The sequence below is a fragment of the Scyliorhinus torazame genome, chromosome 7, assembly GCF_047496885.1.
Source record: "Scyliorhinus torazame isolate Kashiwa2021f chromosome 7, sScyTor2.1, whole genome shotgun sequence".
Lineage (NCBI taxonomy): Eukaryota > Metazoa > Chordata > Chondrichthyes > Carcharhiniformes > Scyliorhinidae > Scyliorhinus > Scyliorhinus torazame.
Window position 1 is genome coordinate 64,266,995 of NC_092713.1, and position 27,679 is coordinate 64,294,673.

Consider the following 27,679-nt stretch of genomic DNA (forward strand, 5'->3'; position numbering starts at 1 on the left):
GCCCAGAATGCTGGCGCAGACTGTACCGCCTGCACCGTGGTGATGCCATGGTTCTTACCACGCATGCGCAGATGAGCGACTTGTCTGTCTCTCCTTCCCACGCGCTTCTGCGCCGCGCGCCCGCGCGCCCCCGCCCCGCGCGCTCCCACCAGGAGCGCGCGCCAGCCGGCAAGCGGTACTTCCGGCTGAAAGGTCAAGCGCGCTGACAACCGGAAATGAGTTATGTTAAAGGAGAATAAAACACAATCACAATAATAATAAATAAAATCTGATCTTTGCCCCTCACCCCTCCTCCTCACGGTCATGCCGGCCGCCAGCTGCGGCTGATACTGGGCCCGGTGTCTTTCCGAGCCGGGGACACTCAGTGCGGACATGCTGAGAGAGCAGCTGGCTGCGTCCGGCCGAGTGGCAGCTTCTCCTCAGCGGGAGCGGACAGCCGAGAGCGGTGCGTGTGTGAACCCGGAGTCAGAGTGGCAGTCAGGCCTGGGGAAGGGGCAGACTTTTAACAGCGGCGAGTGAACTCATCTTTGTCCATTGGTTCGGCGGTGAGAGCGGCTCCCGGCCTCGGCACTCGGTCAACATGCCCGGGTGGCTGCACCTCGGCACCCGGTGAAGGCAGACAAACAGGCAGACATCCTCCCTCCCGGCTTCACTGGCAGAGATTTCCCATTGATCTCTTTATCAGCAGCAAGAAACAAAGTTCAACGTGGACCACCCTTTCAAGGATGTTGTTTCTCCATCAGCTGCGGCCTGGAGAATAGACTCCGCACTCTTATTTGGAGCGGAGATCTGACCATTTCTTTTATTTTTTTTATTATTTCGTGGTGTTATTTATTGTTACACGTGTGTGGATTTGGACATATGCTGAGCCATGAAGAAATCTGGAACACACATCAGGAGCAAAAAAAAACCCTCCAAACAGCATGTGCGGGATGAACAAGCCGAGGGAAATAAAGTTAACGCTGTGTTGGACCAGGGGCGAAAGAGCGAATCACAGCAAGAAAAGGTGAGTGGAAGTGGAGGTTATGGACAACTGGGGAATCATCATTCATTTATAAAGCGGGCTCTAGATGAGTTACCTACCTGCAGGTCTTTTTATTTTCAAAACACAGCGGACATATGGTGAACAGACATGGTTTTTACTCAACCACTTATTGAAACTGACAACATTCAATTGCAGTGTCGATGCTGTTAACTTCTACATGCGGCTTTCAAAACAAATGCCGGGAGACTCATTAATCATTTTATTACCTTGTTCTTGACACTTCACACGACCACTGAATATAGTGCATTCAAAAATGTTATGCCACACTAAATAATATAATGTGAGGCATTTTAAACTGCACGTACTCTATTGTGCCGCAATAGAAGTGATCAAAAGTGTGCATGAAATTGAATTGTCGAAGCAGAACAAGCAAGAAACACATCACTGGCTTTCAAAACTATTAACTTTAATCTTTTGTTTGGTGCCCATTTATTCACTTTTGTGCAGCTGGCAATTTTTTTGATATATATCCTTTAATCTCTTTGTAAAAGCTCTGTGATGTCCTAAATATAAGAGGGAAATATAAATGTTGAGAGGGAAATTAGTTTAATCGGATCTGCATTGCAAGAAGTATAAATGTGTGAGATGCCTCTATGAAGTGATTTGGGGAGTTTAGCTGAATATCTAACTGATTTCCTCAACTGTTGTACAAGATGTCATTACAAATCTATGTTGTCACTTGATAAGTATGTACCGGTCAGGCAGAGAGGAAGGCGCCGAGCGAGGAAACCGTGGTTTACCAAAGAAGTGGAATCTCTTGTTAAGAGGAAGAAGGAGGCCTATGTGAAAATGAGGTGTGAAGTTTCAGTTGGGGCGATGGATAGTTACAAGGTAGCGAGGAAGGATCTAAAGAGGGAGCTAAGACGAGCAAGGAGGGGACATGAGAAGTATTTGGCAGGAAGGATCAAGGAAAACTCAAAAGCTTTCTATAGGTATGTCAGGAATAAGCGAATGACTAGGGAAAGAGTAGGACCAGTCAAGGACAGGGATGGGAAGTTGTGTGTGGAGTCTGAAGAGATAGGCGAGATACTAAATGAATATTTTTCGTCAGTATTCACTCAGGAGAAAGATAATGTTGTAGAGGAGAATGCTGAGCCCCAGGCTAATAGATTAGATGGCATTGAGGTACGTAGGGAAGAGGTGTTGGCAATTCTGGACAGGCTGAAAATAGATAAGTCCCCGGGACCTGATGGGATTTATCCTAGGATTCTCTGGGAGGCCAGGGAAGAGATTGCTGGACCTTTGGCTTTGATTTTTATGTCATCATTGGCTACAGGAATAGTGCCAGAGGACTGAAGGATAGCAAATGTGGTCCCTTTGTTCAAAAAGGGGAGCAGAGACAACCCTGGCAACTATAGACCAGTGAGCCTCACGTCTGTAAAGTCTTGGAGGGGATTATAAGAGACAAGATTTATAATCATCTAGATAGGAATAATATGATCAGGGATAGTCAGCATGGCTTTGTGAAGGGTAGGTCATGCCTCACAAACCTTATCGAGTTCTTTGAGAAGGTGACTGAACAGGTAGACGAGGGTAGAGCAGTTGATGTGGTGTATATGGATTTCAGCAAAGCGTTTGATAAGGTTCCCCACGGTAGGCTATTGCAGAAAATATGGAGGCTGGGGATTGAGGGTGATTTAGAGATGTGGATCAGAAATTGGCTAGCTGAAAGAAGACAGAAGGTGGTGGTTGATGGGAAATGTTCAGAATGGAGTTCAGTCACAAGTGGAGTACCACAAGGATCTGTTCTGGGGCTGTTGCTGTTTGTCATTTTTATCAATGACCTAGAGGAAGGCGCAGAAGGGTGGGTGAGTAAATTTGCAGACGATACGAAAGTCGGTGGTGTTGTCGATAGTGTGGAAGGATGTAGCAGGTTACAGAGGGATATAGATAAGCTGCAGAGCTGGGCTGAGAGGTGGCAAATGGAGTTTAATGTAGAGAAGTGTGAGGTGATTCACTTTGGAAGGAATAACAGGAATGCGGAATATTTGGCTAATGGTAAAGCTCTTGAAAGTGTGGATGAGCAGAGGGATCTAGGTGTCCATGTACATAGATCCCTGAAAGTTGCCACCCAGGTTGATCGGGTTGTGAAGAAGGCCTATGGAGTGTTGGCCTTTATTGGTAGAGGGATTGAGTTCCGGAGTCATGAGGTCATGTTGCAGCTGTACAGAACTCTGGTACGGCCGCATTTGGAGTATTGCGTACAGTTCTGGTCACCGCATTATAGGAAGGACGTGGAGGCTTTGGAGCGGGTGCAGAGGAGATTTACCAGGATGTTGCCTGGTATGGAGGGAAAATCTTATGAGGAAAGGCTGATGGACTGGAGGTTGTTTTTGTTGGAGAGAAGAAGGTTAAGAGGAGACTTAATAGAGGCATACAAAATGATCAGGGGGTTGGATAGGGTGGACAGTGAGAGCCTTCTCCCGCGGATGGAAATGGCTGGCACGAGGGGACATAACTTTAAACTGAGGGGTAATAGATAGAGGTCAGAGGTAGGTTCTTTACGCAAAGAGTAGTGAGGCTGTGGAATGCCCTACCTGCTACAGTAGTGAACTCGCCAACATTGAGGGCATTTAAAAGTTTATTGGATAAACATATGGATGATAATGGCATAGTGTAGGTTAGATGGCTTTTGTTTCGGTGCAACATCGTGGGCCGAAGGGCCTGTACTGCGCTGTATTGTTCTATGTTCTATGTTTACATAAAGCACACTGCACTGTTGTGTCAGATGTGACTCCGTTGTTGGTGGCTCTCTTGTCTCTGTTAAAATGTTGTTGGTTCAAGTCCTACTCCTGAGACTTGAGCACAAAAAGAATCTGTGCTGTGGTTTTAGTTCAGTAATGAGGGAGTGCTGCATTGTCGGAAGTACAGTCTTTTGGGTTTGTCATTATGCCAAGGCCCTGTCTCCTCTCAGGTGGCCGTGAACATCTCACGGCATTATTTTGCAGAACAGAGGAGTTCTCCCTGGTATCCAGGTCGACTTTATCCCTTAAATCAGCAAGACAGATGATGTGGCCATTATCACATCGCTGATGTTGAGATCTTGCTGTGAACAAATTGGCTGCCGCATTTTTTCACCATAAGTGACTGCACATCAAAAAGTTCTTCATTGGTTGTAAAGCTTTGGGATATTTAGACTTTATATTACATGCAAGCCATTTGTTGATAAAATGAAGCCAGTTAGCCGGAGCAGAAATATTTAACTTTTATATGAATGTGAGCAATGTAATATTTCTGCACCGTTTAACTTAGGAACATTTCTTTGTCCTACACCAAGAAGAGGATAAACTGAATAATGCCTCTTGAGATGTATGTACTGTACAGCACAGAAATTCCACATTAATTTACAATAATTACAGATGGAATTTTTAATCCTGGTTCCTGGAACAGCTTGTTTGATACAGGATGCTGTGTACACTTTGTTAGCTGCAACAGATACAGATGTATATTTTTAAAGCTGTTGCTCTAAGATTGCAACAGTTGTTGCATTTGAGGTATATGTAGCACATAGTATTCCATGTATGGCATATGCTTGGTGGGGAAGGGTAGTGGCATTCGGAAATACTGCTGTTGTGGCCTGCCTGATCATTATCTCAGCATTTTCTTTTGGTTGTGACACTTGAGATAGCTTATTTAGGTGGGACTTCTGGTGTGCAGTTTACATGGAAAATGTTGCTGATATACTGACTTGTTACTCGAGCATAACAACTCTATTTTTAAAATGGCTTCATGTTCAGTCTGAGAAAACATGATCTTAAGTAGTTTTGCTATTAACAAATAGGTCAATGATCATACCAGACAAAATGTACATCTCCATTGCAATGATTTGGGGCAGCACGGTAGCATGGTGGTTAGCACAATTGCTTCACAGCTCCAGGGTCCCAGGTTCGATTCCCCGCTGGGTCACTGTCTGTGCGGAGTTTGCATGTTCTCCCCATGTCTGCGTGGGTTTCCTCCGGGTGTTTCGGTTTCCTCCCACAGTCCAAAGATGTGCAGGTTAGGTGGATTGGCCATGCTAAATTGCCCTTAGTGTCCAAAAATCTCCTTAAGTGCTGGGTGGGGTGACTGGGTTGTGGGGATAGGGTGGAGGTGTGTACTTGGGTGGGGTGCTCTTTCCAAGAACCGGTGCAGACTCGATGGGCCGAATGGCCTCCTTCTGCTCTCTAAATTCTATGATTATACCCACGATCTACATAAATCGTGGGTACGTACAAGGAAAGTAAAAAAGAGCTCCAGCAGGGAATTAGGACGGCAAAAACGGGTCACGAAATGTCCTTGGCAGACAGGATTTAGGAGAACCCCAAGGCATTTTATACGCATATTAGAAACCAGAGCTGGAGAAAGAGTTGGCCTACTCCAGGACAAAGGGAAATTATGTATGGAACCAGAGGAAGTAGATGAGGTCCTTAATGAGTATTTTGCATCAGTATTCACCAAGGAGAGGGACATGATGATTGGTGGTGTCTCAGAAGGATGTGTAAACACTTCAGAACAGGTCGTTATTACGAGGGAGGAATTGTTAGGTGTGTTAAAAGCATTAAGGTAGAGAAATCCCCAGGGCCAGATGGCATCCTAGATTACTCAGGGAGGCAAAAGATGAAATCGCTGGGCCTCTGACAGAAATCTTTGTGTCCTCATTGGCCACAGGTGAGATCCCAGAGAATTGAAGGATAGCCAATGTTGTACCGTTATTTAAGAAGGGTTGCAAGAATAATCCGGATAATTATAGGCCAGTGAACTTGACATTGGTGATGGTGAAATTGTTGGAAAGGATTCTCAGAGATAGGATGTATGCACATTTGGAAGTGAATGGTCTTATTAGCGACAAGCAGCATGGTTTTGTACGAGGGAAGTCATGCCTCACAAATTTGATTGAGTTTTTTGAGGAGGTGACAAAAGTGATTGACGAGGGAAGGGCAGTGGATGTTGTCTACGTGGACTTTAGTAAAGCATTTGATAAGATCCCTCATGGCAGGCTGGTGCAAAGGATTAGATGACATGGGGTCAGGGGTAAACTAGCTGGATGGATCTAGAACTGGCATGGCCAGAGAAGACAGAGGGTAGCAGTGGAAGGGTGTTTTTCAGAATGGAGGTCTGTAACTAGTGGTGTTCCGCAGTGATCAGTTCTTGGACTTCTGCTCTTTGTAATATATATAAATGACTTGGAAGAAAACATAGCGGGTCTGATTAGCAAGTTTGTGGATGATACGAAGATTGGAGGAGTTGCGGATAGTGATGACGATTGTCAGAGAATACAACAGGATATAAACAGGCTGCAAAATTTGGCAGAGAAATGGCAGATGGAATTTAACCCGGACAAATGCAAGGTGATGCATTTTAGTAGATCCAATTCAGGTGGGAGCTATAAAATAAATGGCAGAACCATCAGGAGCTTGAGACACAGAGAGATCTGGGCATGCAGGTCCACAGATCCTTAAAAGTGGCAGTTGGAAATGGTGGTGGAGAAAACATGGCATGCTTGCCTTCATAGGACGGGATATCAAGTATAAAAGCTCGAAAATTATGTTACAATTATGTAGAACGCTGGTTAGGCCACATTTGGAATACTGTGTCCAATTCTGGTCCCCGCACTACCAGCAGGACGTGGAGGCTTTGGAGCGAGTACAGAAAAGGTTTTCCAGGATGTTGCCTGGTATGGAGGGTATTAGCTATGAGGAGAGATTGAATAAACTGGGATTGTTCTCCCGAGAGAGGCGGAGGCTGAAGGGAGACCTGATAGAACTTTTCACTGTACTTCGGTACATGTGACAATAAATCAAATCAATATAAAATTATTCGGGGTATAGATAGGGTGAACAGTTGGAGGCTTTTTACCAGGGCAGAAATGATAATTACAAGGGGGCACTGGTTCAAGGTGAGGGCGAAAAGGTTCAGAGGAGATGTGCAGGGGAAGTTTTTTTACACAGAGGGTGGTGGTGGCCTGGAATGTACTGCCAAGTGAGGTGGTTGAGGCAGATACGTTGGCGACCGTTAAGACTTATCTGGATAGGCATATGAACAGACGGGGTGTGGAAGGATATCAGTTAGGGGGCTCTGCAGAGAGGTTTGAGAAAAAGTAGGGGATGTTTATGACTGTATTTGAGGAGCTGTTCGCCGCAGGGTGAAAAAGGGGAAAACATTTGTACAGACCTGTATAGTTGATTGCTGGGAAGTATGTTTCCTGGGGTGTTTATTTGTTGTAACCTGTTTTGATACATGTTTGTAATAAAATACATTTTAAAAAGAAAAGCTGACTTGATGAATAAAATAACTCCATGACGGCACACTAGTTAGCACGGCTGCCTCACAGCGGCAGGGACCCAGGTTCAATTCTAGTCTTGGGTGACTGTCTATGGAGTTTGCAAATTCTCCCTGTGTCTGTGTCGGTTTCCTTCGGCTGCTCTGGTTTCCTCCCACAGTCCAGAGTATTGCAGGTTAGCGGGATTGGCCTCTCTGTGTCCAAAAATATCAGGTTAGGTGGCGTTACGGGGTAGGGTGGGGAGTGGGCCGAAGCAGGGTGCTAATTTGAGCGGGTCGGTGCAGACCTGAAAGGCTGAATGGCCACCACCTCCACTATAGGATTCTATGAGATGCAGTTTTTGGAGTTATGGTAATGAATCAATTGAGGTTCTACACTAGGAAAATGACAAGAATATCTCTTAGTAAATCTGAGTACCTATGTACAGCACATGACTAGAAGCAATTGTTTAAAGAAAATATAACGTTTAATGAGTATTTTCATACATGCAGGTCAGTTTCTGAAGAAGCTGCATTGGAAGTGTTGTTAACATATTTACATTTCACTTGAGCTGTTAATTACATTTGTTTTGAAAGTATAATTGAATACGCTGAACATTTATTCCCAGTTGCATCTTGGTTTTGTTTTGTTTTGTGTGTCCTGATTTTAGAAACATTTTACAGTACCCAATTCTTTTTTTTCCAATTACGGGGCAATTTAGCATGGCCAATTCACATAAGCCGCACATCTTTGGGTTGTGGGGGGTGAGACCCACACCGACACCGGAAGGATGTGCAAGCTCCACACGGACAGTGACCCGTCGCCAGGATCGAACCGGGTCCTCGGCGTTGTGAGGCAGCAGTGCTAACCCCTGCACCACCGTTCTTGTATGACTCTGCACCATGTTTCATCTAATTGTGCAATATAGTTTTTTGTGTATTCTTGAAGGCCAAGCTCCTGCTTGTGGATGGTTGCTGAATGCTAATGGAGATACCTATATTGTAGAATTTTTACAAAACACACAATTGTTAATTCAAAATTGTTGGAAATCACTCACTTCCTCAGAATAGACTTGAATTAAGCAATTTTAATAAAACAGAAAGGTGGCTTTTTCATGACTGTCAATTGAAAGTGGCAGATGATTTGTATGAAACAATTTTTAATTAAGAGCAGTCCACTACATACTACTTGGCCTCGTGAATTGTTTTCAGTATCTGTAACACAAATACAGTGTAGGCCATGTGCTGAACTGTAGAGTCTGGACTTATGTTTCGCTTTACAAAACATCTGGTTGGCACATATGGTTTCCAACATTTGGCTTGGAATTCTCAGAGGATTTTCTGACCAGTTGCTTCCAATAGTAGTTAAAAGAGAAGGCCATTTTTTTGTCAAGGAGTTCTTATTCTTAAGTGCAGTGAAACGCTGTGAAATGTGCATTGATTAAATGCATGTAAAAAAGCAAAGCATATGCTGATGCTAGGTAAAAGCATAAATTGGTGGAAACATAAGTAGGTCAGCATTTTGGGAGACAGCAGATAAGTTAACATTCAGGATATAACCGGCATCAAAAGTAAGGTAAAATCATTCTGGCGAAGGACCGTGGTCTTGTGTATTAACTTGCCTGCACCCTCCACAAATGCGGACTGATATTTGGATAAATGCATACAGATGTTTCTTTATTCAGAATTAATTCTGGCATTGTATTTAGCAAAACAAGGCTTTTCCTTGCTTTGAAAGGCATATTCACTTAAGTACTTGGATTTAGCATCAGTCCACTGCTTCACTCAAGCAAAATATCTTGCACTTTAAGGTGCAAAATAGTCAGTCACTGCAATCAAAGAATCTGCTGCCTTGCACCCTCCATAAACATAAGCTTGTCCAACACATTGCCCATATCTGAACTCTCAACATTTCCTGTTAACCCATTACCCCATGCTCACTGACCAGCATTGGCTCTTGAGTCCGCCAATGCCTCGATTTTTAAATTCTCATCATTGTTATCAAGTCCCTCCATGGCTGCAACCCATCCTGCTCTGTAACCTCTTCCAGCCCTGTAACCTCATTCAGTCCTCTGAGATCTCTGTGCTCCTCAAATTCTAGTCTCTTGCACATGCTTAATTTTCTGTTGCTGCACCATTTATGGCAAAGTCCTCAGCTGTCGAGACCCTGAGCTCTGGAATTTCTTCTTTAAACCTCTCATGTCCTGTTTCAGGCTGTCCTTTAAAACCAAGTGGCATTGGCCAATCGTTTGGTCATATGTCAAATCTCTTGTGGCTTGGTGTGAGAATTTATTTGATAACACTCCTGTGAGGTGCTTTAGAATGTTGACTATGTTAAAATACTACATAAATGCAAGTTGTTGGGGTATTTATAAACCTGAGTGATAGCACGCAGAAGGAGTTCTGCTGCTGTTTTCATGTTTTAAATGGAGCCAATAAATACCTGGGTCACTGTCTGTGTGGAGTTTGCGCATTCTCCCCGTGTTTGCGTGGGTTTCGCCCCCACAACCCAAAATATGTGTTGGGTAGGTGGATTGGCCACGCTAAATTGCTCCTTAATTGGAAAAATGAATTGGGTACTCTAAATTTATAAAAAGAAAAATACGAAGACTGTGCAGTTAAATTACAAAATACCAAACTATTATTTACTCTCTTTCAAAATTACATTTTGTTTGTACTTTTTCCTCAAAAGTTGAAGCTGTCCAGCAGATCTCTGCCAAATTACCTAATATGTTCTTCTCTACAGCAGCATTGGTGACTGATGTCGAATCATTAGAATATTTCTGTTGAGAAGTAGAGAAAAACTGAGTAGTTAGCCATTTAGTTCCATTGATAATTACTCATTGCTTATGCTGATTTAATCAATTTTTACTTAGAAACATTGCTGAATCTCAAAGTTTATCACAGCCACATATGTTAGTAATTTATATTAGGGTTAGGGTTTGGCGTTTTACCAAACCTGTGTTTTACTGAACCTGTAACGTTCATGAGCCATGAGCCTGATATCAGTGGTACTTCAGATGAAGATTCCAGCAAGGACTTTTGGGTCTCCAATTTTCTTCTGATCGTTAACAGATCACTGGAAAGGCTAGTTTGTATTGTCAAACCCTTTACAACTCTGTGGTTTTGGTTGGCCATTTCACAGGACACTTAAAAGTCAACCATGTTGCTGTATGTTTGCAGTAACATTGGTAGATCATTCCTTCTGTGAAGTCCCTTCTGAATTTGATTTATTTTTTCATAGGTTTTAGTATATCCTGCCTTGCAACAACATAACTTATATTTATATAGCACCCTTCAATTAAATGTCTCAAGGTGCTTCATAGCAAAGTAAAACACTGAACTACATAACTAGATATTGGGGCAAAAGAATATTTATTGGGTAAAGAGGAAGATTTTAAGTTTTTTCTTTGTTTAACGTAATTTTTTCTCTGCCATTTAATACTTTATACGCTTACATGCTGAGCGGCAATATTTTGCATTAGGAAGATCAAATGCAGATTGGGTGACAGCTTTCTGGAACAGCTCCTTTCAGTTTGCGTACATGGTCCAAAGCTAATCGTTGCCTGTCATTGTAATTCTCCTCCTTGCTCAGCCTTTGACATTCTGTTCTCGGCTGAATGCAGTATTCAATTGAAACTGAATTCAAGTTTGAGGCACAGCACCTGATCTTTTCAATAAGGCACCTACAGCTTTCTGAACTTAACATTGAGTTTAACAATTTTAGATGGTAACATTTGTTCCCATTTTGTTTCCATTTCTTTGGATGTTTCAGACTTACTCTTGCTTTTACTTTCAGATGGCAGTTGTTTATCATTCTGCAATTTGCTTCTGCTCTCGGCACAAATTCCTCTGACCCTCGGATGGTGTACTTTATCTTCTCCAGGTGGAGAAATTCCACCAGGTCTGCCAGCTAGTCTGCACCTTTGGGTGGTACTGCTGACCGCTGAGCAGCCATATGCCGAGCAGGATTCTCCGGCTTATGGATTCAAATGCCAGGGTGCGCCTGCTTCCCTGCATGAAGATCTGGCTGGTCCGTAAACTGCCACTCTCGGGCACGGCTCCCCCCCCCCCAAGAATCTGTTCATTCATGTTCTCGTCGGGTGTGCTTAGCCTAGTGCAGGAGGAGGTGGAGTTAGCCCTGCTCAGTGTTTCGCTCCAGAGTCCCCAACCCACTTCCGTCCCCAATCTGTCCTCCAATTTCGTCCGTGATAGTCTTGCTCTGTCCAGCAACCGTCCGTATATGTTCCCACAGTTCCCCCCCCCTCCTTATTGTCAGTGTTGATTAGTTCCTCTAGTCGAGTGTTTATTGGGCCCTGGGGTACCTGGCCGTCTCCTTGTGGAGCAAGTGTTTAATTTGGAGGTGCCAGTCGGTAGGTCCAGGCCCTCCGTCAGTTCGTCCAAGGTCGCAAGTCTGTCCCCTGTGTCAAGGTCGCTAACCGCTAGTGTCTCCCCGGCCTCTCTCCATTTTCTAAAGGTGGCGTTGAGCATGGCTGGCGGGAATTCGTGGTTACCGCAGATGGGGGCCATGGTGGACATCTTGGTTAGACCAAAATGTTGCCTCATTTGGTTCCACGTCTCCAATGTGGCTACCACCGCTGGCCTGGATGTGTGTCTTGATGGGGGAGGGATGGGAGCTCTGCCACAGTGAGTTCTCGGAGGGTAGTTCCCTAGAGAGAGGACTCCTCCAGCCTCACCGATTCCGTGTTTGGCTTTCGTATCCACCCCCTCACCCTCTCGGCTGTGGCCGCCCAGTGGTAGGTAGTACTGTAGATTTGGTAAGGCTAGACAGTCCATGTTTTTCCTCCTTTGCAGTGTCGACTTAGGGATCCTCTGGTTCTTATTCCCCCACACAAACGCCATAATCATTTTGTCGGATATGTAATTTCCTTTTTACTGATAACTGTGCACTAGCTGCAGGTTCGGAGCTGAACATGCAATGTAGCATGGACTTGCTCGCTAATCCATGTGACAACTTTCAACTATGATCAGCACAATGAAAACTGAAGTAATTTTGCAGCCTGCTTCGGGAAAGCACTGTTGTCTAGCCCAAAGTTTCAACCCACAATCAGAAATTGTCAGAAGCGGATATGTTCACTTACCTCGGCATCTCTCTAGTTGTCTATATTGACAAAGAGACACATGCAAAAATTGCCAAAGCAAGTGTAGCTTTTGCCAGACGTTGAACCTCAGTCTGTGGGTAAAAAGGAGTAAGTCTCTCTCCCAAACTATAGAGCAATACCCATGCCCACTCTGCTCAAGCATGCCAGTATCATACCTAGAATCATAGTATCCCGACAGCGCAAAAGGAGGCCATTCAGCCCATCGCGTCTGTGCCGATCCTTTGAAAGAGCACCCTACCGTGGTCCAATCCTCGCTCTAGCCCTACATCCCCACCCAAGGTTAGGACACTAAGGTGCAATTTAGCATGGCCAAACCACCTAACCTGCACACCTTTGGACTGTGGGAGTAAACCGGAGCACTCGGAGGAAACCCATGCAGACAGGGGAAGCAAGTGCAAACTCCACGGTCACCCGAACTGGGAATCAAACCCAGGACCCTGGTGCTGTGAGGCAGCAGTGCTAATAACTGTGCCACCATGCCGCCCACTTTCACAACCATTTTGACTTGAGCTAATGCCTTCAGAAGCTTCTAAAGGCCGGATGGCAGGACAAAATGTCAGACATTGAGGTGCTCACCTGAGCTTGCATGTCGAGGCATCCATGCTTTGTTGAAACAGTCACAACTAAGTTGGTCTGTTCATGTAGCCAGGATGCCTGACATTCACTTACAAAGTGAATCTCCAATGGAGATCTTGAAGTAATCTCATAGCAGTCAAAGGAAGCATGGCATGGGCATTCTAAAGGCTTCACTTAGGAGGCTTGATATCAATTTTTAAGTCCTGGGAGAAGCTCACCCAGCATCGCTTATTGGAAGCAGAGGGAAAAATCAAGGGAAGCAAATCCTTTACCAGCAACTTGTCCAAAACGCAGCCATCTGCAGAATCCTGGCTTATTTCCTGCAGAACCTTCCGGGTGCAAATCAGCCTTTACCAGTCACCTAGGTACCCACCTGAAGCCGACCAAATACTCCGATGATGAACATTTGCATCAGAATTGTCTATAATTCAATGCAAGGAATTTGATCAATTAGGCAAATGCCCTTCAAGCACAGATAAACATTGGGTAGTGTTACTGAACTATTACTGAAACATGGCTTATAAAGGGCAGGAATGGAAGCTCAACATTTGTGGTTACTGCATTTTCATGGGTAGAGAGTGAGATTAAAAGAGGAGGGTTTGGTCGCACTATTGGTGAAAGAAACAATCGCAGATGTGAACTTGGATGGTATGCTGTAAGTATCATGAAATGAAGCTACATGGGTGGAACTGAGTGTGGGAAAAAAAGAGGGCAGTCACAATACGGGGATTATATTTTCGATAAGAGGATAAAAGCACCCTCACCCCACAGTATAAATATCTCCCACTTTCTATGTCTTTTAGCTTTGACAAAGGGTCATCTGGACTCGAAACGTAGCTCTTTTCTCTCCCTACAGATGCTGCCACACCTGCTGAGATTTTCCAGCATTTTCTCTTTGGGATTGTATTTTCCATCTCTAAACAGTCCGAGGGAGATAGAAGAAAACATATGTAGCCTAATTGCTGAGGTGTAGAAACAGCAGGACAGTAAAAGGTTTCAAATACCCCATCATTAACTGGGGTAAAATCAGTGTGAAAAGTATGAGAGATGCAGCATTCTTAAAAATTCGTTCTGGAGAACATTTTCACCATGCCCATCAAGGCCAATGAGAGAAGGAGCAATTCTGGCCTATTCGGGAATGAAGCAGGGAAGGGGTACCTGGGATAGGAGCCAGGAGTCTAAAAGAGTACGAGAGGAGCCTGGAGATTTAAGGAGGGTGGAGCATGGGAGTGGTGAGTATCGGGGATTCCACTGAAGCTGAACAAACCAAACCTATGTCTCGGAAAACAGTGACCTGATTGGCTGACAGGGAATCTGTGCTGAATTAAAAAAAAAAGACTGCAAAACAAATTAATTCATTAACTGAGTAGAGATGGCTGGGCAGGCGATGTACTGTAATTGCATGATGTGGGAACTGACAGGTCCCATTGCGAGTGTTGGTTGCTCGAGGAATTTCAGCTCAGAATTGATGAGCTGGATTCTGCACTTCAGACACTGGCACATCAGAGTGGGGGCGAGTCACCTGGATGCTTTGTTTCAGGAAGTGGTCACACCCCGTAGATTAAGTACCTCAAATATGGCAAGTGGTCAGGGTGTGACTGCGACTGAGGCAGGCAGTGGGATCCTGAATTCAAAAATGGAGGAGTCTCAGCCCTTGACCTTGTCCAACAGGTACTTGCTCCCTGTGTGGATGAGGAAAAGGACTGTCAGAAGGATGAGTTAGCTGACCAGTGCACCTTGGTACAGGAGGCCATTCAAGCGGGGGTTTGGGGGAGCAAAAAGACAAGTGGTTGTTGTAAGGGATTCTATAATTTGGGGAACTGGTAGCATCCTTTGCAAACAGGACCAAGAGTCCTGCATGGTATGTTGCCTGCTCCATGCTCGGGTGAGGGACATCTCTAACCAGCTTGAAAGAATATTGGAGAGGAAGGGGGAGGATCCAGTTGTTGTGGTCCACGTTGGGACAAACAATTTAGGCAAGACTAGGAAAGAGGACCTGTTTGGGGATTATCAGGAATTAGGAACAAAATTAAAGAAGCGGTCCTCAAGGATTATAATCTTTGGATTAAACACCGAGCCACATGCAAATTGGTATAGGGATGAGAAAACTAGGGAAGTAAACACGTGACTAAAGGAGTGGTGCGGGAAAGAGGGGTTCCATTTCATGGGGCACTGGCATCAGTATTGGGACAGGAGGGATCTGTACTGTTGGGAGGGTCTCCACCTGAACCGATCTGGGACCAGTGTTCGAGTGGGAAGGATAAACAGGGTGGTCACAAGCACTTGAAGGTAGCAAATTGAGGAGGGGGCAGGGGGAAGTGAAGGGTAAAGCTATAAGAAGTGTTATGGTTAATAGGAACCAAAGCAGCAGGTCAGCATGTGCGAGAAGTTAAAGGTTATGAGGATGAACAGGCCGGGCCAGTCTAACTATTATGGAGGGGAAACAAAATCTAAAAAATCGAAGTGTAAAGTGACTGAGAGTGAAATTTGGGGATGAGGCTGTGTTATCAGAGATTAGGAGGTCAGAATGTGTGAAAAGTGGAGTGCACCAGAAAATCCTGCAGGGGAATGACAAATCAGTAAGACATATTTAAAAACCTTGTACCGAAATGCCTGCAGTATTCGGAATAAGGTCAATGAGCTGATAGCACAAATAGAGCCAAATGGGTATAATTTGGTGGGGGATTACTGAATCATGGTTGCAGGATGACCGGGACTGGGAGTTGAATGTCCGAGAGTTCTCAGTATTCCGAAAGAATGGAACAGGAAGTGGAGTTGTTTTATTGGTTAAACATAGCATCAAGGCTTTATTAAGAAATGATATTGGCACTAAGGGCCAAAATGTTGAATCGATCTGGGTGGATATAAAAAAAATAAGGGAAAAAAATTCCTTGGCAGGAGTAATTTACAGGCGCCCGAGCAATACTTCCAAAGTGTGGCACAGTATAAACCAAGAAATAATGAGAAAGGCACAATGGTAATCATGGGTGACTTTCATATGCATATTAATTGGATTAATCAAATTGGCAAGTATAGCCTCGAGGGAGATTTCATAGAGTGTATGAGGGATTGTTTCTTAGCACAATATGTTAAGGAGCCAACCAGGGAGCAGATTTAGTGTTATGTAACAAAGAAGGTTTGATAAATAGTCTTGTTGATAAGGATCCTCTTCAAAGGAGTGATCACGGCATGCTAGAATTTCAAATTCAGATTGAACAAAAAGACCCAGTGCCATACTAGAATTTTAGCGTTGGGCAGAGGTAATTGTACAGGCATGAGTTAAGAATTGGCCCAAGTAGACTGGGCACAGATAATTAAGGGTAGGACAGTTGACGAACAATGGTGGATGTTCAGGGAGATATTAAATACCAGTCAATTAAAGTACATTCCTGAGAGGAAAAGGGAAAAAAAATGTTCCATGGCTAAACGAGGAAGGCATAAAAGCAAAAACTAGGGCATACTATACTGCAAAAGCTAGTGGCAGGCTGGAGGATTGAGAGAATTTTAAAGGTCAGCAAAAGGATACTAAAAATAAAATCAAAAGAGCTAAGTTGAACTACGAAAGGAAACTAGCAGAAAACATAAACACTGATGCCAAAAGCTTCTATAAATATATAAAGAGGAAGAGAAGAGCTAAAATACATGTTACTGGTGAGGTAATAATGGGAAACAGAGAAGGTGGAGGCACTGAACCAATATTTTGCCTCTATCTTCACGGTAGAAGATAATAAATTTTTTCCAAAAACGACAGTCTAAAGTAGTCCAAACTCACCCGGTTCATCAGCACACTCTCCACCGGTGCCTGGTACAGCAACCGAACCCAGTTAATAAAGCTCTGCCCAAACCCAAACTGTCCCAGGACCTCCCACAAATAATTCCATTCCACCCGGTCGATGGCCTTCTCTGCATCAAGAGAGACCGATCCAATTGGCAAATGTCTCTTGATGGTCCCAGGATATGTGGAGTTAATATTTTTTCATCTGGAATGTGTGGGAAGTTGTCTTTCTGCCTTCATTAGACAGTGAGGCAGTTTATAAATACCCAAACCAAGCCATCTGATCTTTGGCGGCTACCTTTGCAACCCATTGGCATTTCTATAAAAATGGCCAATTTCAAAGAGTCCACTTTGGATATAGTTCATATCAAGGTTAGGAATACGACGTGGACTTCCGGTTGCGGCTATGCGGAGCTAAGTCACATGTTCGGCAGCTCCCGACAGAAACGGACTTTTGGGCTCTTTCTAGGGCCCTCAGCGGAATTTGTTCGACGGTTCCCAGTGTGGGAAGATTATAGTAACATTTCCCCGGCACTGTATGGATTGGACCAGAGTGGAGCGGTGAAAAAAGTAGTTTTGGAGCAGCGATTAAGTGCGAGGGAGGAAAATCAAGATGGCGGCGGGTGGAGACCAGGCAGCGTGGGCGCAGTGGTCGCAGGAACAGCAGGTGTTTCTCCAGCGCTGCTTCACGGAATTGAAGGCAGAGCTGTTGGAGCCGATGAAGGCTTCGATAGACAAGCTGCTCGAGACCCAGAAGGCCCAAGGGGAGGAGATCCGGGAGGTGCGGCAAAAGGCCTCGGAGAACGAGGACGAGATCATGGGCCTGGCAGTGAAGGTCGAGGCGCACGAGGTGATGCATAAGAAATGGCAGGAGAAGTTCGAGGACATGTAGAACCGATCGAGGAGAAAGAACCTGTGGATTCTGGGTCTCCCGGATGGAGTGGAGGGGTCGGATGTTGGAGCATACGTGGTCACGATGCTGAACACGTTGATGGGCACGGGGGCCTTCCCGGGGCCCCTGGATCTGGAGGGGGCCCACCGAGTCCTGGCGAGGAAGCCCAAGCCCAACGAGCCGCCGCTGGCGGTGCTGGTGCGGTTCCACCGCTTTGTGGACAAGGAGTGTGTCCTAAGGTGGGCAAAGAAGGAGCAGAGCAGCAGGTGGGAGAATGCAGAGGTCCGGATATACCAGGACTGGAGCGCGGAGGTGGCCAAGAAGAGGGCCGGGTACAATCTGGCTAAGGCGGTTCTGCATCGGAAGGGGGTGAAATTTGGAATATTGCAGCTGGCGCGACTGTGGGTCACTTCCGAGGACCGCCACCACTACTTTGAGACGCCGGAGGAGGCGTGGACCTTTATCCATGCCGAAAAGTTGGACTCTGATTGAGGGTCGGTTGCGAGGGGATGTCGAGAGGGGATTGATGTGATTGTTGTGTTTTGGGGGGATGTTCTGTTCTGTTTGGTACTGTTTATTTTGGGTGCTGAGTGGGGTAGAGTGAAATGGTTCGTAGTGGGGGTTTGGTGAGAGTGTGGGTGTCGGTGGTTGGAAGAGGGGGTCCCATTGAGGGGGCAGGGGAGAGGGGAAGCCCGAGGTGGGGGAGCTGGGATCAGGGAGCTGCACCTGAGGGGGCGGGGCCAGCTTGGTGGAAAGCTCGTTTTTTTTTTTCCTGCGTGAGGGAAGGAAGGGGGTGGGGTCAGGGGGAGGGGTGGTGCTGGAGAGGAGCGCCCGCTGATGGACAGGAGGGGGGGGGTGGATTCTCACTCTGGGGGGGTCGATGGAGTGGTGGGAGCGGCCGGGGTCAGCAGGAGTCAGCTGACTTACGGGAGTGCTATGGGGGGAGCAACACAGCTAGGGGGGAACCTAGCTTTGGGGGGGGGGGGAAACTGGGTTGCTGCTGCATTGGCCAAAGGGGAGCTGGTGCCTGAAGAGCGAGTCGGGGCAGGGGTCTGCCGCTGGGGGGAACGGAGAGTGCGGGAGGCGTGGGCACACGGCTGGCCTTGGAAGGGAGATGGCTAATCGGGGGGGGGGGGGGGGCGGCGTGGGCAGCCCCCTGATCCGGCTGATAACTTGGAATGTGAGAGGCCTGATTGGGCCGGTCAAGAGGGCCCGTGTGTTCGTTCACCTGAAGGGACTGAAGGCAGATGTGGTCATGCTCCAGGAGACGCATTTGAGGGTAGCAGACCACGTTAGGCTGAGGAAGGGGTGGGTAGGGCAGATTTTCCACTCTGGGTTGGACGCAAAGAATCGAGGGGTGGCGATTATGGTGGGGAAGCGGGTGTCGTTTGAGGCGCTGAGCATCGTGGCAGACAATGGAGGTAGATACGTGATGGTGAGCGGTAAGCTGCAGGGGGTGCGGGTGGTCTTGGTGAATGTGTATGCCCCGAATTGGGACGATGCCGGATTTATGCGGCGCATGTTGGGCTGGATTCTGGACCTGGAGGCAGGGAGCTTGGTAATGGGGGGGGGGTGGGGGGGGTGGGGACACACACACTTTAATATGGTATTGGATCCAGCATTGGACCGCTCTAGATCCAGGACGGATAAGAGGCCGGCGGCGGCCAAGGTGTTGAGGGGGTTTATGGACCAGATGGGAGGAGTGGACCCATGGAGGTTTGTTAGGCCAGGGGCCAAGCAATTCTCTTTCTTTTCCCACGTCCATAAAGCCTACTCCCGGATTGACTTATTCGTTTTGAGCATGGCGCTGATCCCGAGGGTGGAGGACACGGAGTATTCGGCCATAGCCATCGCAGACCATGCCCCGTACTGGGTGGAGCTCAAGCTAGGGGAGGAGAGGGTCCAGCGCCCGCTGTGGCGCCTGAAGGTGGGTTTGCTGGCGGATGAGGAGGTGAGCGGGCGGATCTGGGGTTGCATTGAAAGATACCTAGAGGTGAACGATATGGGGAGGTGCAGGTAGGGGTGGTCTGGGAGGCGCTGAAGACGGTGATTAGGGGAGAGCTCATCTCCACTAGGGCCCACAAGGAGGGGAAGGAGAGAGAGGGAGGGGTTGGTGGGGGAGATTTTAAGGGTAGATAGGAGGTATGCAGAGGCCCCGAGGAGGGACTACTCCAGGTGCGACGAAGCTTTCAGGCCGAGTTCGACATGTTGACTACCAAGAACGCGGAGGTGCAGTGGAGGAAGGCGCAAGGGGCGGTGTATGAATACGGGGAGAAGGAGATTGGGTGAGTTAGGGATAAAGGGGGGAACATGGTGCGGAGTGCGGTGGGAATAAATGGGATATTTAGAGACTTCTATGAGGGGCTGTATAGGTCTGAGCCCCCGACGGAGGAGGGGGGATGCGTTGTTTTCTGGACTGGCTGAGGTTCCCAAGGGTAGAGGAGGGGCAGGTGGCGGGGCTTGGGGCACCGGTAGGGCTGGAGGACCTGACTAAGGGGCTGGGGAGTATGCAGGCGGGGAAGGCACCGGGGCCAGATGGGTTCCTGGTGGAATTTTACAGGAAGTATATGGACCTGTTGGGCCCACTACTAGTGAGGACTTTCAATGAGGTGAGGGAGGGGAGGGCCCTACCCCCGACTATGTCCAGGACGCTGATCTCCCTGGTCGCCCGGCGGAGGATTCTGCTACAGTGGAAGGATGCGAGGTCCCCTAGCGTGGAAGCCTGGATCAGCGACATGGCAGGGTTCATTAAATTGGAGACGGTAGAATTTGCCTTCAGTGGATCTGTGCAAGGGTTCTTCAGGCGGTGGCAACCATTCCTAGACTTTCTAGCGGAGCGTTAGGAGGTGGTCAGCAGCAGCAGCAACCCGGGGGGGGGGGGGGGGGGGTACTTTGTGTTTACTATTGTGTTTATTATCGTTTAATGGGGGGCTTGTATATTGGGGGATTACGTGACATAGCTATAAGATGTTTATTTATGTGTTCTTTGTTTTTTCTTATTTCTGTAAAATATGTAAACAATTTGAATAAAAATATTTTTTTAAAAAAAGGAATACGACATGCCTTTATTGGACATAACATGGACATTAATGAAATTATAATAACTCCAAAATTGCTGTGGAAAAATATGTAACATAATAAAATCTTGATGCAATAACTCCACACAGACAGCGACCCAAGCCGGAATCAAACCTGGGACCCTGGAGCTGTGAAGCAATTGTGCTATCCACAATGCTACCATGCTGCCACAGGGTTCGGGTTCACAGGGTTAGGTTAGGGAGTGGTGTTGAAACATCAGACATCATGGTATAACAATGATTGCGTTTTCTCACTGATCAATGCATATCTGACTAATTAATAATACATATCAAAATTAACAATCGCTCCCGATCCCGTCAGTGGCAATATTAGTATCACATTGAACTGTTGATATAGTAGGTGTTCACCCTCACCGTACTGATTTGCTGGTGAGAACTCAAATCATTTGTTTTGTTGAAAAGATAATTAGCTGTCATGCATTCCTATTTCGCCTCTGCAAGTTGCACGTTATCAGTGTAAAAACTGAGTAGATGATTAAATATTTATCGCTACAAATGATTTAAATGGCGTAGTATCAGATGGATTGTGGTTTTCAAAAACGGTTTGGATCTGTGTAACAGTTAAAACTTGCATTTCTATCGTGCCTTTAATATAAAATGCCACACACTTCACAGAAGAGTTGCCAAACAAAATTTTACACAAAGCTATGTAATGAGCTACTAATTTAATGATTAGAAGATTACATGGAACTTCTGATGAAAGGCCATCATCGACCTGAAACATGAACTCTTTCAGATGCTGCCGGACCTGCTTGAGTATTTTCAGCATTTTCTATTTTTTATTTCAGATTTCCAGCATCTGCAATATTTTGCTTTTGCGTCGAAGTTCGAGATGCCATGGGACTTGGGTAGGGTGGAATCAGCACGAAGCATCAGCAAACTGTTGTCAGAGTGTAGAGAAGGGGATGGCAGATGAAGCGAGTGAGGTCCAGAAGATGTTTGCGGATACATCGGAGGATGCACTGATAGATTAACTTTTGTAACAATTAATAGCTTTATTCTTTCATGGGAGGTGGATGTTGCTGGCAAGGCCAGCATTCATTGCCCATCTCTAATTGGCCTTGAACTGAGTGATTTGCTATGTCAATTCAGAGGGCAGTGAAGTGTCACAACATTGTTGTGATTCTCGAGTCACAGTTAGGCCAGAATAAAGGGCGGCAGATTTTTCCCTCAAGAGCATTAGTTAGGTTTTTAAACAACAATCTTTGCTGGTGCTAGCTTTCAATTTTTGTCTTTTTTTTATTAATTGAATTTAAATTTCACCAGCGTTCTGGTGGCATTTGAACCCATGTCCCCAGATGTTTAGTCTGGGCACCTGGGTTACTAGTTCAGTGATGTTACCACTAGGTTTAATCTAGCTGATGTACAAAGTTATTAGCAGGGTAGAAAAAAATATGGTAAAGTTGGAGAACACCATAAAATCCAAAAGCAGCAGATGATTGCCCTTGTAATATTCCGACCAGGAACAGTCTCCAGCTGTAAAACCAGTCGGACCAGTGGCCAGACACAGGCCCTGCTGGAGTCTGAAATCTCCCAATCACAGTGGTGGTGGGCAAGGGCAGGAGACTGATCAAAATGTTGCATGAGAGCAGCAAATCAGCAACTAGTTGGGTCTTATGGTATACCCAGTATAATTTGGAGCAGAAATAACTTCTTAATGTGGAGAGGAGCTCAGGGATTTGAAGCCAAGTTGAAAGATGTACATCGTGACATTTCCACACCTTTTTCACAGCTCACAGATCCAAAAATAGCAGATTATAGACAGAAAGCCAAGTCTTACAATGTAGTTTAATGCTGAAGCATGGTTTTGATGCCCAATGCTGTCGAGGTTTGAAATACGATTTGAGAGAGAATCCAAAGTCAGGTCTTTTTCAAATCTTTATCAGAGTTTCATAGAATTTACAGTGCAGAAGGAGGCCATTCGGCCCATCGAGTCTGCACTGGCTCTTGGAAAGAGCACCCTACCCAAGGTCAACACCTCCACTTTATCCCCATAACCCAGTAACCCCACCCAACACTACGGGCAATTTTGGACACTAAGGGCTAGACTCCACACAGACAGCGACCCAAGCCGGAATCAAACCTGGGACCCTGGAGCTGTGAAGCAATTGTGCTATCCACAATGCTACCGTGCTGCACAGGGTTCGGGTTCACAGGGTTAGGTCAGGGAGTGGTGTTGAAACATCAGACAGAAGACTAAAACTAATACACCCACTCTTTGAATGAAGGGACCTTAATGAACAGAAAAGCGAGTCCGAGAGAAAGAGCAATGGATGACAGCAGGGAGCCACAGATAGACGTGCATAGTGAGGTGCACCCCAGGGAACCAACTGCCCAGGATAAGGAAGAGGTGCTGAGTGGTGTGCTTCAGGGTTTCATTATTTGTATTCATGACGTCAATAGTCAAACTATCAAATAACAGCAACTTTTTTGGTACATTGTAAAATAAAAAAACATCCCAACGTGCTTCTATAGAGAAGAAATCTGTCAAAAAATGGCCATTGATCCAAAGCAGATATTTGCAGGAATGATCAAAAGCAAGGGCAAAAAGAGAGCCTGAAGTAGTGAAAATGAAGTGGAGACATTTAAGGTGTGAGACCTAAGTGGCTGAAGGAGAGTTCAGAGAATGGGTTGTTGGAGATGAGGAGCAATGAGGCAGCGAATAAATTCAAATACTGGGTAAGAATATTAAATTTGATTTGTTGAGGGATCAGGTCAGAAAGACTTAATAGCTGCATGTGGAATAGGATGGGGGTGCCATAGTTTTGGATATTCTGAAGTTCTCCAAAGCGATCAAATCACAGACCAAACAGGAGAACATTGAAATAGCTGTGTTTGGAGTGAAAAGAGATGGGGATAAGAATTTCAACAGCAGCTGGCTTAAGGCAGAGGTAGAGTAAACTGCTGTTCTGGAGGTGAAAGTAGGAAGAGTAAGGAGAGGGAAATTTAACTCCATGTTGAATAGTATTACAAAGTTGTAGGTGGTGTGGCAAATAGTGGCAGGGAGTGGTAATTGAACTAATGAGGGTAACCTAATTACAAAGGAAGAGGAGGGTGGTGTGATCAACTCTGCCAAAGGCTGCAGAGATTGAGAAGGATGAAAATGGAAAACTAGTCTCTGGATGTCATCTGTTACATTAATTAGGACTTCTCTCTTTAAAATCTCCTCCTTTATAAGCTTTACCAAACCGTGGGATCTTGGCAGGTTTGCCCCAACAGACAGTGGTTTGTAATCAGGGGAGAAATTATATATTTTAAGGCACATGTCGAGGAGGCAAGCAGGAGTGGGAAAAACTGGTAGATGACATCCTACAGGTAGATCGCAGACATGCGAGCAGGCCATTCCCAGAATTACTATCGGATAGGAAACAACTACAAATACAATTCGATTTGATCGCCGCAATTGAGGCGGTGCGATTGTTGAGGCAAACTAAAGGGGCAATATATGAGTATGGAGAGAAGGCGAGCTGGCTTCTGGTATGTCAACTGAGGAAACAGGAGGCAGAGAGGGAGATTGTCTAGGTTGGGACATGGGATGGGGGCTGGTTTTGACTAGGAGAAGGTGAATGGTACATTTAGGGCTTTGTACGAGGAGTTATACAAATCCAAACCGCCTCCGGATGAGAGGTGTCCATCTTGTATAACTGGAAGGATGCTGCCGGAATTGGATTTCCTTACAACTGTATAACTACAGTTCAACAAGTACTTTATCAGCTCCACATTGCTTTGGCACATCCTAAGGTTGTGAAAAGTGCAATATAAATGCAAGACCTTCCTTTTTGCTTTATCACGGTAAGTCAAGATGGTGTGACATGACAACTGTGAAACTGTTAACTACTGAGTTAGCTACCTTGAAAATGGAACAATATTTGCAAGCACACATGAGGCTTTTTCTGTTTGAGAAATATTATATGGTATATCTGTTCCTTCGACCACAGAATCACACAGAAGGAGGCTATTTGGCCCATCATGGTATGCTGGCTCACTAAAGGAGTAATTCACCTGGTGCCACTCCACTGCCATCTCCCTGGAGCTAAGCACATTCTCCCTTTTCAAATAATCCAATAACCTCTTGAAGTGCCTTGATTGGCCTTGCCTGTACCACACTCTCAGACAATGCAGTCTAGATCCCAATTACTCGCTGTGTGAAAAATCTTTTCCTCATGTCACCATTGCTTCTTTTGCTAATAAACATAAAATTCTGCCCTCTCATTCTTGATACTCCCATCAGTGGAAACCGTTTTCCCCGAGCTACTGTGTTCAGTCCTCTCATGATTTTGAATACCTCTTTCAAATCTGTGGACCTTCTCTTCAACGCAACAGTCCCAACGTCTCCAACCTGCTCAGTTCCTGATTCCTGGATCCATTCCCGTGAATTTTTTCTGCACCTTCACTAATGCTTTCACATCATTCCTAAAGTGTGCAGCACAGATACTCCAGTTGAGGCCGAATCAGTGTCCTATACAAGTTTAACATAGCTTCTCTGTTTTTTGCATTCAATGCTCCTTTTAATAAAATCTATCATGCTCAATGCTTTATTAACTACTCAACTTGTTCTGCCAGCTTCAATGATTATCCACGTATCCCTCTGCTTCAACATGCCCGTTGACTGTGTTGCTTAATTTTTAACAAAATATTAAAATTGCTCCACATTTAGCAGTTACTGCAAAATAAATGCGAAAGCCAATGAATTTGCCTCTTGACAAATACATAACCTTTCTCAACTTGATGGACATTCTACTTACTTTGTTATTGACCTGAAGACAAATTGTTGGCAACTGAAGCACTGAATGAGAAAATCAGATTCCTTGACTGCAGGGTTCCTGACACCACTGCATCTACACACTTTAAAATTGAGCCCCAGGAAAGCTAATCTTTGCTGGACATTGGTGCTCCTTTTTAGCTGGTTTTGCACTGTGCGCCTCTGAACAAAATTGGAGAAGCATTTCATTTAAGAGCTAAGAACTCTTCGGAAGCCATTTAAGATGGAGACAGTGTCGCAGCGCAGTATCATGTTTGTGATTCCTTAAACCCTGATACCAGATGTGTTATTGAGCGCTGCTGCTGAATATATGACAATGATTTAGTACATGCATATGGTGGAGGTTACTGCACTGGTGCAAAACTAACAAGGCACGGAACAGAAGCTCAGCTACAAATTGTGAATGCTTTTCATTATTCAAAATAGCCATTGCAGATATAAAATGAAACAGGTAACATTGCTTTCGTATCATTTTTTGGAGACCTCTGCAGCAGCAGACATTGTATTTATATTTATTAAGATGTGTGCGGAGGAAAATGCATAGTTGATTACTTGGAATCCTAAAGCTTTTCGAGCAAACTGCTCTTATTACCTCTTAAATAGTAAATATCAAGTCCTGTTGTTGGAAACTGCATCTTGGTGCAATAATAATGCTGAAGCATTGAGTTTTTATTATCACTTGTACTTGTTATAAATTTTTGTGGATTTAGTTTCTAATGATAGGTGCTGTATTTTGAGTTAAGGTCTGGAAGTTAACTCTTCGGAGCAATTAATGTTTCCTTTTCGCTCCCGATGGTGCTGATATTAAAAAAGGCATGTGTAAGTGAGAAGGTTAATTCTGTGTTTTGTTCCAGACCCAGTTGACATTGCTGTGAAATGTGGTTAAAATGGAGTATACATAATGCTGCACTGTCATGTTTAACATCTTGTACTCAATCCTGTGAGTGTCCTCCATGCTGGAAAAGTATGCAGTGTTTCACAGCTGAGGGCTGAATATTCTAGAATTAAATTCTGGAATCTATTGAAAGTATTTGAATTAACGTAATTATTTCAGGAAACAATTTTTATGTTGATTTATGAATACTGCTGCAGTTTTTTGCTTGGACACAAAAAGGGTTGAATGACTTAATTTTTTTTGAACAAAATATTAAGAGTGATGCATATTTCAGTTCTGTGTTAATAGGAAGGATAATATTTTTTATCACAATAGGCCGCAGCCTTGTCTCTGAGCCAGAGCTCTGGATTCAAGTACCACTCTGGGACTTGCTAGCTCAGGAAGGTGCATTCGCAACGTGGCCAAGCAGTTTGAATGCTAACTTGTAAATTCTCCTGGGCGGCACAGTGGCGCAGTGGTTAGCACTGCTGCCTACCCGCTGAGGACCCGGGTTCGATCCCGGCTCCGGGTCACTGTCCGTGTGGAGTTTGCTTATTCTCCCCGTGTTGGTGTGGATACCATCCCCACAACCCAAACATGTGTAGGTTAGGTGGATTGCCCATGCTAAATTGCCCCTTAATTGGGGGAAAAAATAATTGGGTACTCTAAATTTTTAAAAAAGCTTGTAAATTCTCCTAACTTATGCCAATGACTGGCAGTAAGAGGGGAGAGATTCCTGCTCAGCCATGTGATGGAAAAAAAATTGAAGTCTCTACTACATTGCGAGGCAACCAAGGCCAGAGAGTGGGCTGCATGAGTTTCCCTCCTTCATCTCAGTGGGCCACAAGATTGAAATTGGTTATGTTGACTCACCATGACCCTATGAGTAAGATTGAAGAAATTTAATACACACTGAAAATTTCATAGATTTATAGAAAATTGTTGGGAATATAAAGGTAGTTTTAAGGGATTTATATTTGTATTCGTAAACATTAGAAATAAGCTGTAGTTGTGTGTTTAATTTAATGACTCTGTGCCTGGAAGGGTAAAACCTATGGTTAGATTCATGCTAAACAAACGTGTTTGTATGTGTGGGGATTGGTTCATTTCCAACTGTGTTTCTATTGTGCTTGAAGAGGGCCACAGAGTGAAGAGTAAAAAAACCAGCAATGGTTGCTTCGCATCTTGGACCTCTTAATGGTAGAGAAACTTTTAAGTTTTAGTTTAGTTAATTTGATGTAGTTGCAGACAGGTAGTGAGTGAGAAGGCAGCTCACAGCTCTGCTAGAAGCATTTGG

The 27,679-nt window shown here is 45.1% G+C and overlaps 1 protein-coding gene across 3 annotated transcripts in view; it reads left to right on the forward strand.

Moving 5' to 3' along the window:
- The first annotated feature begins 214 nt into the window (after positions 1-214).
- Positions 215-27,679, forward strand: part of mast2 (microtubule associated serine/threonine kinase 2) — a 594,513-nt gene continuing 567,048 nt past the window's right edge. For 2 of the 3 annotated variants that reach the window (XM_072510836.1, XM_072510837.1), the window contains exon 1: positions 215-1,006. In XM_072510836.1, the coding sequence (XP_072366937.1) occupies positions 872-1,006 (135 nt within the window). In that variant the 5' untranslated portion in view covers positions 215-871. Of the gene's footprint in view, positions 1,007-25,935; positions 25,960-27,679 lie in introns of those variants that run through there. The other variant, XM_072510838.1, reaches the window with a different exon arrangement.